Source organism: Priapulus caudatus, unplaced genomic scaffold (assembly GCF_000485595.1).
Source record: "Priapulus caudatus unplaced genomic scaffold, Priapulus_caudatus-5.0.1 Scaffold13, whole genome shotgun sequence".
Classification (NCBI taxonomy): domain Eukaryota; kingdom Metazoa; phylum Priapulida; class Priapulimorpha; order Priapulimorphida; family Priapulidae; genus Priapulus; species Priapulus caudatus.
In genome coordinates this window covers 1,406,112-1,416,843 of record NW_014577074.1, presented here as the reverse complement: position 1 = coordinate 1,416,843, position 10,732 = coordinate 1,406,112, and the positions used below count along the sequence as shown (strand labels likewise).

General features: G+C 43.0%; 1 protein-coding gene across 1 annotated transcript in view; it reads left to right on the top strand.

Annotated features, from left to right (window-relative positions):
* The window catches only part of LOC106808902 (excitatory amino acid transporter-like), a 38,942-nt gene extending 37,797 nt beyond the window's left edge, over nucleotides 1–1,145 (top strand). The window contains exon 9 of the mRNA XM_014811814.1: nucleotides 163–1,145. Coding sequence (XP_014667300.1) covers nucleotides 163–451 — 289 coding nt within the window. The 3' untranslated portion in view covers nucleotides 452–1,145. The remainder of the gene's footprint in view (nucleotides 1–162) is intronic.
* Nucleotides 1,146–10,732: the final 9,587 nt, after the last annotated feature.

The window sequence follows — 10,732 nt, the reverse complement described above, 5'->3', positions numbered from 1 at the left end:
TGTCTGTGATTCTAACCACGTCGCTACACGTGTCTGTGATTCTAACCACGTCGCTACACGTGTCTGTGATTCTAACCACGTCACTACACGTGTGTTTGATTCTAACAACGTCACTACACGTGTCTGTGATTCTAACAACGCCACTACACGTGTGTGCTTCAGGGACCGCATTCGGACGTCGATCAACGTGCTAGGTGATGCGTACGGGGCTGGCATCGTCTATCACCTCTCCAAAGCGGAGCTGGCAAAACTGGATGCCGAGCATGGAGCAGTAGCAGCAGCAGCAGCAGCCGAATACGCCCCCGACCACCATTATCACCTTAGCAACGCAACACATTACTATGGCGACGCAGTTGTCGACGAGATGAAACCGCTGAGCAAAGCAAACAGCACGAACGCCACCGGCGCCGTCTGCACGGCAACCCCGGAGGACAGCGAGACTCCGATATAGAGGGCGCCCCGACGCTGAGGGAACTCGGATGGTTTACTCGTTAGGGGGAGCGGCGAGCGGATAGATGGTGTATGCAGGCCAGGCGCACTGCTAATTCAATCAACGTGATGCTGCCTCAGGATGCTGCCTGGCTCATCATGGATGCTGCCTGGTCGCATGTCCCATAGTCACGTTTCGTAGTCGCTCGGCTATATATATAGCTACCAACATGGCGGCTTGATATGATGATGTTCGCTGAGTGGTCGGAAGGGTGGTGATCAGTGATTATCTGCAGAGCACGGAGATCATGAAGCCCACACCGCATGTTGATCTCAATTATTGGAATTTGTTTGTGTGCACGATCACCTAAGCAATGTACATAATACTATGTATGTATGTAGATAGGTTTACCTGCGCGCGCTCACGCAGCCGCACACGAGCAAACATGCACATGCACATTTGCCCGCGTAAACATGCACACGTACACGTGAATAAATACGTGTACATAGGCCTACTATATATCCTGAGAATATAAGCCACTCTAACAACTGCGTATTATATTATCCTGATATATATATATATATATATATATATATATATACCTATATGTATATGTATATAATATAGGCCTATATATATACGAGTATATTATACTCGTGTATACGCACATACGTGATTAATATACGCATAATTATACGTTTATATAGACATATACGTATACATATACATTTACATATGCCTATTACATTTACATATACATATTCATAATACATATACATATACGCATACACTAAACATACACATACACATACACATACACATACACATACACATACACATACACATACACATACACATACACATACACATACACATACACATACACATATATTACAATTAAGTGATACACTATTAAATAGCAGCGAGAGAAAGTAATCTTTAGAAGCACTTATTTATTACACTGAAATTTTGATAGGTTGTATTACTTTCGATGCCTCAATAGTTCTTCGGAACTATTCGACGTTTTTTCTAATTAATTATTTTCATTAGTTCGTTTCATTCACGAACTAAGTGAAATTCTTGTTCTTGTCTGCAGGAACATGCTTCCCGAAAATCTGGTAACGGCATGCTTTCAAAGCACGCAGACGACGTATGTCAACAAGACAGTGAAGCCAAAGTTCATCAAACAAGTGATTGCAGCAAACCTGACCAACGCGACTACTGTAGCGCCGGGTCTCGTTAACCTAACAACTATCGCGACAAAAGCTGTAGAGGAAGTGATTCTGGTGCGAGAATTTGACTTCAAGGGCGGCACGAACATACTCGGTAAGGTCGTAGTGGCACCTCCTACAACACGAGCTTAAGTGTTATGGATATTAATGCCTCTAATGCTGCTGCTACAATGTTAAAGTTATCATCAATCGTAAGATTTTATCAACTGGCATTATTTCATGAATTATTTTTCTTAGAATGGCATGAAAAGCGTTCAATATAATGGTTTTGAGTACGGATTTTGGCGTGTTATGGCTAGGGGCGTGTCAAGAATGTTTGCTCGTCCTAAGACAAGAAACGAATTTGATTTCGTCGCACTATCATACTCTCTTGATCACCGGAGGTGAAACAAAGTAATCGATGCTTGCTCGCTGCGCCACCCGTTAACGTTGAAAAAGACCGGAAAAGACAGAAAATGTATTGAAGCTGTAACATTTTCGCCACGTCAAGGGTGCGGGTATTGTGAATCCTCGGTCATGAGCGGCAACCCGACACGTATTATTATCACACATTAATGCACATGTCTCAGGAACTCTGGCAATGTACGCTGACCATGACGGTGTGCATTGCCCACAACGATGTACGTTGACAATGACGGCGTGCGTTGTCCATGCCGATTATAATTTTTGTTATATGAAACGTAGCAGAGCTCAATTTGAACACAGCATCCTAGTATCATTACGTTTGGTCGACGAATGAAACAATAAGCAACAAAATTGTGCAAAACATTAAATTCTACAAATGCCACATCGTACTCAATGTATTCTTTGTTTAGCAATACATGATGGATTACATGAATACTATAGAGAAGCGATGGAGGACTACAACATAGCGCAACATGGTGGAGAATCACCCACCGATCAACCTCTAACTACACACGTATATCACACACGACATTTCCCCTATATTTTCCTTCTTCTAGAAATATTCGTTTAAATTTGCTCCACATGCGAATATCGTTAGGAAAGTATTAATGAGTGAAGCGTACACTCGTGCGTCAGTAATGTGTCAGTAACGCAACAAGCTGGCTAGTCAATACCCCGCTTAATGATCTTAAAATTAAGCAACACACCCTGTGGCTATACTTGGTAATGAAATCATTGTCGCAATAGCTGTAAGCGATCATTAACATTTCGTCGCTCTTCTATTCGCGCGCGTTAAACTCTCTCGCCGCTTTTAAGAGCACCGTAAACCTGCCGACACTGTACGTATTATTATATACGTATGTACGTGTCATACACATACGTATGTATGTACGTGCGTGTGTACGTATCGATGCATACATCATTCTACGATATTCTGCCGAAAAAATTTCCGCAGTTCCACTAAATACCTTTCAGCCTATGCGAACCCAAACTATTGTAATTTTTCAATAAACACTAAAACAGAATACTTACATGATTATATATCATATACAGGCTTTAAACATGTTGTAATGTGTGACGGATGTAGATGGCGTTTCGTATTGAGACGAGTGTAGCACGTGTTCTTGTGTACGTGTTGTAATGGGGTTGATAGTCTTCTGTTTTGTAGTGTGACCAGGGTTATCGTCTTTCTTGGTAGTGTGTAGGTTTGATCGTCTTCTGTTTCTTGTGTAGCGTGTCAAGGTTGATCGTCTTCTGCTTCTTTGTGTACATGTGTACAGAGTTGATCGTCTGTCTTGTGTCGTGTGTACAGGGTACGTCTTCGCTCTTGTATACGTGTGTACAGGGTTGATCCGTCTCTGTTTTGGTATAGTGCTGTACAGGGTTGATCGTCTTCTGTTCTCTGTATACGTGTTTACAGGTTGATCGTGCTTCTTTTCGTGCGTACGTGTGTACAGGGTTGATCGTCTCGCCTTGTATACGTGTGTACAGGGTTGATCGTCTCTGTTTCTTATACGGTTACAGGGTTGATCGTCTTCTTGTTCTTTGTATACTTGTAAGGGTTGATCGTCTTTCTGTTCTGTGTTAGTGTTTACAGGTTTGATCGCTTCTGTTCGTGCGTACGTTGTCGGTTGATCGTCCTGTTCTGTGTAGCGGTGTAGGGTGACGTCTGTTTGTGTACGTTGTACAGGTTATCGTCTCTGTTCTTTGTAACGGCGTGCAAGTTGATCGTCTTCTGTCTTGTGTCATGTGTACAGAGTTGATGTCTTCTGTCTTGTGTAGTGTGTACAGGGTTGAATCGTCTTCACCTCTGTATACGTGTGTACGGGTTGTATCGTCTTCTGTTTGTATACTGTGTACAGGGTGATCGTCTTCCGCGTTGAATACTGTGTGTAAGGGTTGATGTCTTCTGTTCTTGTATACGTGTGTCAGGGTTATCGTCTCTGTTCTTGTGTACGTTTTTACAGTGAATCGTTCTGTTCGTGCGTACGTGTGTACAGGGTTGATCGTCTTCCGCTTTGTATACGTGTGTAGCAGGTTTGATGTCTCCGCTCTTGTATCGTGTGTAGGGGTTATCGTCTTTCTGTTCTTGTGTACGTGTTTACAGGGTTGATCGTCTTCTGTTCTTGAGTACGTGTGTATCAGGGGTTGATAGTCTTACTGCTCTTGGTGTACGTGGTATACAGGGTTGATCGTCTTCTGCTTCTTGTATACGTGTGTACGGGTTGATCGTCTTCTGTCTTGTGTACCGTGTTTACAGGGTTGATCGTCTCTGTTCTTGTGGTACGTATGTAGAGGGTTGAATTCGTCTCTGTTCTTGTATACGCTGTTACAGGGTTGATCTTCTTCTGTTCTTGGTGTACGTTGTACAGGGTTGATCGTATCTGTCATGTGTACGTGGCACCGGGTTGATACGTATTCTGTTCATCGTGTACGTGTGTAAGCAGGGTTGATCGTCTTCTGTTCTTGTGTACGTGTGTTTACAGGGTATTCGTCTCTGTTCTGTATACTATGTCAGGGTTGATCGTCTTCTGTTCTTGGTGTACCGTGTGCTACAGCGGATGATCTTCTTCTGTTTTGTGTACCGTGTGTCAGGGATGATCGAAATTCCTGTTCATGTGTACGTGTGTCAGGGTTGTCGTATTTTTGTTCATCGTGGTACGTGTGTACAGGGTTGATCGTCTTCTGTTCTTGTAATACGTGTTGTACAGTTGATCGTCTTCTTGTTCATGGTGTAAAGTGGCTGTACAGATTGATCGTCTTCTGTTCATTGTACGTGTGCACGGGGTTGATACGTATTCTGTTCTTCGTGTACCGTGTCGTAGGGATGATCGTATTCTGTTTCATGTGTACGTGTGCACGGGGTTTTATCGTATTCTGTTCTTGTGTACGTGCGTTACAGAGTTGATCCATTCTTATGTTTCTGTGTACGTGTGTACAGGGTTGATCGTATTCTGCACGGCGTTCGGCATCAACCATCAGCTCGATGAGAGAGGCGCGCTGATGGCGCGGTTCTTCACGATCCTCAACGAGTCGTCATGCGCATTAGTGATCCTCCATCATGTGTACGCTGCCCGGCATGCAATGTGATCGCAATCGCCTCTTTTTTATCACGCATCGAGAATATTATAAAGCTCCATAAACGTACGCAATGGATGACATTCTTGAAGAAACACGCGCACTCCGTTTGAGAAAAGAAACGATCAAAAATAGTAAATAGTACGTAAATTGTAGTTATAATTTAATATTTTTTATATATTATTGAGATTTATGTGCATGTGTCATATATTTACTGGTGCAGTAAGCCTTGATCGTATAGTAAAAATGATAATGTTTACGATCTATGGTGACCAAGACCCTTCGGAGGACAGGGAATCATTTTCACTTTAAAATATCAGCCAGTCTGGAGCAGCAGATAAATACTGGTTTTCGATAGCGTCAATATTTCAATATGACGACAGGCTTAAGTGTCAGTGCTGGTTGCGATTGGTGGTCGTGTGATACAGTTTTTGTGATCAGCGAAGGAAGGAGAATGGCAATTTACTATCACAGAAAGTGCACAATATTCGCCTCGATTCATGGCCATTACTATTGTACTAAACTATATCACAGGTGATGTTCAAGGTGTTATAGAACATCATCGAAACATGCGACGTATACGATGATTCTTGTTCTGCTTCCAGGTAATTCGCCGTTCGGTATCGAATGTTTCTGATTGCCGGAAAGATCTTGGAGACTCGAGAGCATGCGGAGACTGCCGAAAGCCGCTGGACTTTATATGGTCACGGGTCAATTTCCGGTCTTGATGAATACAGCTTTACTCTGATCGCGCTTCGCTGCTGTTTGTTTCCTCATCACGCGAAACAACCCGCTGTCCTTCTGCAAGGGCAATGCTGCAGCCTGGATCACGCCCCTGGGTACGGCATCAAGGTAAGAGACTGTCCGTAATGATATCGGGTATGAATTGCGGGAATTTACGGTGGGTAATTACTTCCGTGGCTGCATTACTCGGACGAACTAGTCACGGTGCTGCACTATCCGCTTGCAAGTTCTGGCAACTCTGCCGATCACATTTCGCTGCCTCGAAGTAGAAACAGTGGATAAACGGTGACAGCGTTTCGTGCTGCCATTGGGCCAACCGTGAACATGGACTGGTACCGCTCTTCTACCGAAGCCGTGGCGGCCATCTTTATTGCACACGATGAATGAGTCCAATCTGTCGATTGGCGAAATAATCACTGTCAGGTGATTAGACAGAGTTTCTAGGAGGCCTCTACTTCAGAGTTTAGTTTTTGTAGCCAGCGAGCGTTATCTGAATCTAATTTAACACTATTAAAACACAAGCGTTTTCTTAGTTTCAATATGATCTTGTCTAAATAGAGATATTATAACAGTAGAGCATCAATCATTTTAGAATTAAGTATCTATCTTGTTTCTATCAATCTATATTCCAAATAGATATATTATAATCATGAATTACTTCTTCACAGGTCTGGACGCTACTGCAGCTTCTATTGGCGCCGCCAGCATTCTAGCGCTGGAATGGTCACCATGCTGCGGGTACTGACCGCCGTAGGAACTACCTACACAGGACGTCAGCCGTTATCGTGGGCCGTGGACATGCGTTATTGTGCGTAGAATAATAATAATCAATAATAATTATTATCTATTATAAACAATATTTTTGCTAGCAAACAAATAAGATTTAATAACACAGTTTGTAATATCATAACTAAGTGTGCTACTCACCGTTGGGTGGCTCTGACAGACCCACTCTCCAGCCGTAACATTGAATAGAAACAAAGCTGACAAAGCTTGCAAAATAAATATTAAGAAATCTACCTAGTGTAAATAGGTCTAAAATAAAATGATAGTGGATAAATAATAGAATAAACTTATCACTGCAGAGGTTAAATGCATATTCGACATTGTAATCTATTTCCCCAAACCTAAATACTATCAAGAGCGTATAATAGAATTCCTTACTTTATACGTCTTGATACTATTGCATTCGATGCTTGCTCGTATTTATCTGGCAAAAATAATATTTGTTGAAACATAATATAAAAAGTAATATTCACATGAGCGATAAGAAAAATCGGGTATGCATTGTCACTTTACCAATTATCCGTGCGTAGCGTGCTGTGCATGCATCCGCTGCCATGCGAGCGTACGTGCGTGCTTGGCGTCGGCGTACGTTGTGATGTTGTGTGCACGTCGCGCGCGCGTTGTTTGTTCGTGTGTGGCGGCGGAGGTTGTCCTAACCACGTTGCTACACCGTGTCCTGTGATTCTAACCACGTTCGCTACAACGTGTCTGTGATTCTAACCACCGTCGCTACACCGTGATCTGTGATTCTAATCACGTTGCTTACACGTGTCGTGATTCTAAAACCACGCCGCTCACGTGTGTCTGTGATTCTATAACCACGTCGCTAATAACGTGTTTTGGATCTCTAACCACGTCCGCTACACGTTTTGTCTGTGATTACTAACCACGTCGCTACATCGTTGTGTGTGATTCTAACCACTGTGCTACACGTGTCATGTGATTCTAACAGCACGTCGCTAACAGCGTGTCTTGTGATTTCTAACCCGTCAGCTACACGTGTCTGTGATCTAACACGGTCGCTACACGTGCTGTTTGATTCTAACCGACACGGTCTCACTACACGTGTACTGTGATTCTAACTACGTCGCTAGCCGTGTCTTGATTCTAACCAGAGTCGCTACACTTTGTCTGTGATTCCTAACCACGTCGCTACACGTGTCTGTGATTCTCTGACCACGGTCGTCACGTGTCTGTGATTCTAACCACGTCGACTAAAACCCGTGTCTGTGGATTCTAACCAGTCGCTACACGTGTCGTGATCTAACCACGTCGCTAAACGGTCTGTGATTCTAACCACGTCGCCTACACGTGTCCCTGTGATTCTAACACACGTACCTACACGTGTGTTTGATTCTAACAACGTCACTACAGTGTCTGTGCAGTTCTAAACAACGCAACTACACGTGTGTTGCTTCAGGGAACCGCTTCGGACGTCGATCAACGTGCTAGGTGATGCATACGGGCTGGCATTCGTCTATCACCTCTCCAAAGCGGAGCTGCCAAAACTGGATGCCGCATGGAGCAGTGCAGCAAGCAGCAGCAGCGCGAATACGCCCCGACACCCATTAGCACCTTAGCAACGCAAACACATTACTATGGCGACGCCAGTTGTCGACGACGATGAAACCGCTGAGCAAACAGAAACACAGCACGAACGCCACCGGCGGCGCCGTCTGCAGCGGCAAACCCGAGGAACTGCGAGACTCCAATATAGAGGGCGCGCCCCGGCTGAGGGAACTCGTATGTTTACTCGTTAGGGAGCGGCGAGCGAATAGATGGTGTATCAGGCCAGGCGCACTGACTAATTCAATCAACGTGATGCTGCCTCAGGATGCTGGCCTGCTCATCAATGGATGCTGCCTGTCGCATGATCCATAGTCACGTTTTTCGTAGTCGCTCGGCTAATATATAGCTACAACTATTGGCGCTTGATATGATATTGTTTCGGCTGATGTGGTTCGTAACGTGTGATCAGTGATTATCTGGCAGAGCACGGTAGATCATGAAGCCGCACACCGCATGTGATCTGCATTATTGATATTTGGTGTTGTGTGCACGATGGCACCTAACGCAATGTACATAATCACTATGTATGTATGGTAGATATGGTTTCTGCGCGCGCTCACGGGCAGGGCGCACAGCGGAGCAAACTATGCAGACATGCACATTTGCGCACCGCGTAAACATGCAGCACGTACACCGTCGAATAAATACGTGTACATAGGCGCTTAGCTATATATCGCTGAGAATATAAGGCCACATGCTAACATGCGTATTATATTATCCTGATATATTATATATATATATATATATATATATATATATTAACTATATGTATATGGTATATATATAGGCCTATATATATGACGAGTATATTATACTGGCGTGTATACGGGCAACATAGCGTGATTAATAATACGCATAATTATACGTTTATATAGAGCGATATAGCGTATAGCATATACATTTATCATATGCCTATTACATTTACATATACATTATTCATAATAATACATATACATATACCATACACTAAAGCATACACATACCAGCATACCACATACGACATACAGGCATTACACATAGCACATACAATACATCATAGCACAATACACATACACATACACATACACATACACATACACATACACATACACATACACACACTTACACTTACACTTACACTTACACTTACACTTACACATACACATACACATACACATACACATACACATACACATACACATACACATACATGTAAATATACAAGGAAACTGTTTGAATGAACTTCATGTTTCCTGCTTACTTTGTATGCACTGTCGTGGATACCATTTAGAGTGACCAATGACTAGACTATAGACAAGTCTCAACCGGATATTTGTACATGAGTCTATGAGAATTTGAGATCTACGCAAGTTATAATGGATAACGAATTGTTATGTTGTTGGGAAAGAGATCATTGCTGTTCTTGAGCGTGTTATTATAATTATGTTAACGTGAAAAAGCAAGCAGCAACTGAGTGTAATAGAGCTCGTTACTCTACTGTTCTATCTTATGTTTTATTTATAGGCTTATATATTTTAACTTTTGCATAGCCATATAATACAAGTGTCGTTGTTGAACATTGGTATACAGGTGTATAGAATCGTCACGTTATTAAACACAGAGGGTGGATGGTTTCAAATTTGTAGAATGGTGTTGTCTATTAATCATATAGCGATTCTACCGTTTTCAATGTAATTCGTATTGTTGTTAACCCTGTCGGCTTCTTGTACTACAGAGTTACCGGGCTGTGTCAGTCCCACGTTTCAAGCCTAGTGTTGGATCATCTCGTAGTCTACGTTGTTCCTATACATATTGCTACCAATACTGGTGCGCTGTGCTAGCCCCTGGATTGCGCTATATTAATCAGATCTCCGCGCGTGTCGCTGTTGTCGTCTTTTTTCGTGTTGGTAATATCTTGATATAATGTAGAGGATGGCTTCCTTTACGTCGCTGATGTCACATTCCGCGACGTCCATGCTCTTCTTTCATATAGTTAGCTATCACATTCCAATTCCTTAAAAGGCGTGGCACTTACACGCCTTCTATATTGAGGATATTCAGTGGCATTCTTTCTTTTTTTTAGATTGGTTGTTTTATTTTTCTGTGTCAATCCGTATCTGGCACTCAGCGTACCCTTCATGATATAATTTGCGTACGTGCACATGGTTCACCCCGTTAGTTTTTCTACACTGCTTCGAGTTGTTTTTCCTCGTGTCGTACCAGTGGTGTTGTTGGCGCAGTCGTCGCCAAAAACGGCGCAAGTGCGTGGTTTGTTATTACACTGTCATGCACCCGTATTCGCATCTGACCAATGACAGGTCGGCCTTGCTACGTGACGCCATGTATTAATTTATGTAACAATTTCAAATAGATAAACTATTTAGAAGACCTGGCTAGCGGTCTTATCGTATCTACATGCACCGATAGATGGAAATGGCAACGTCGATTACGCGGCATCCGATGTCTAACCCGTAACCTCGCAAAAGTCGCTGGCAGATCCATAGATACA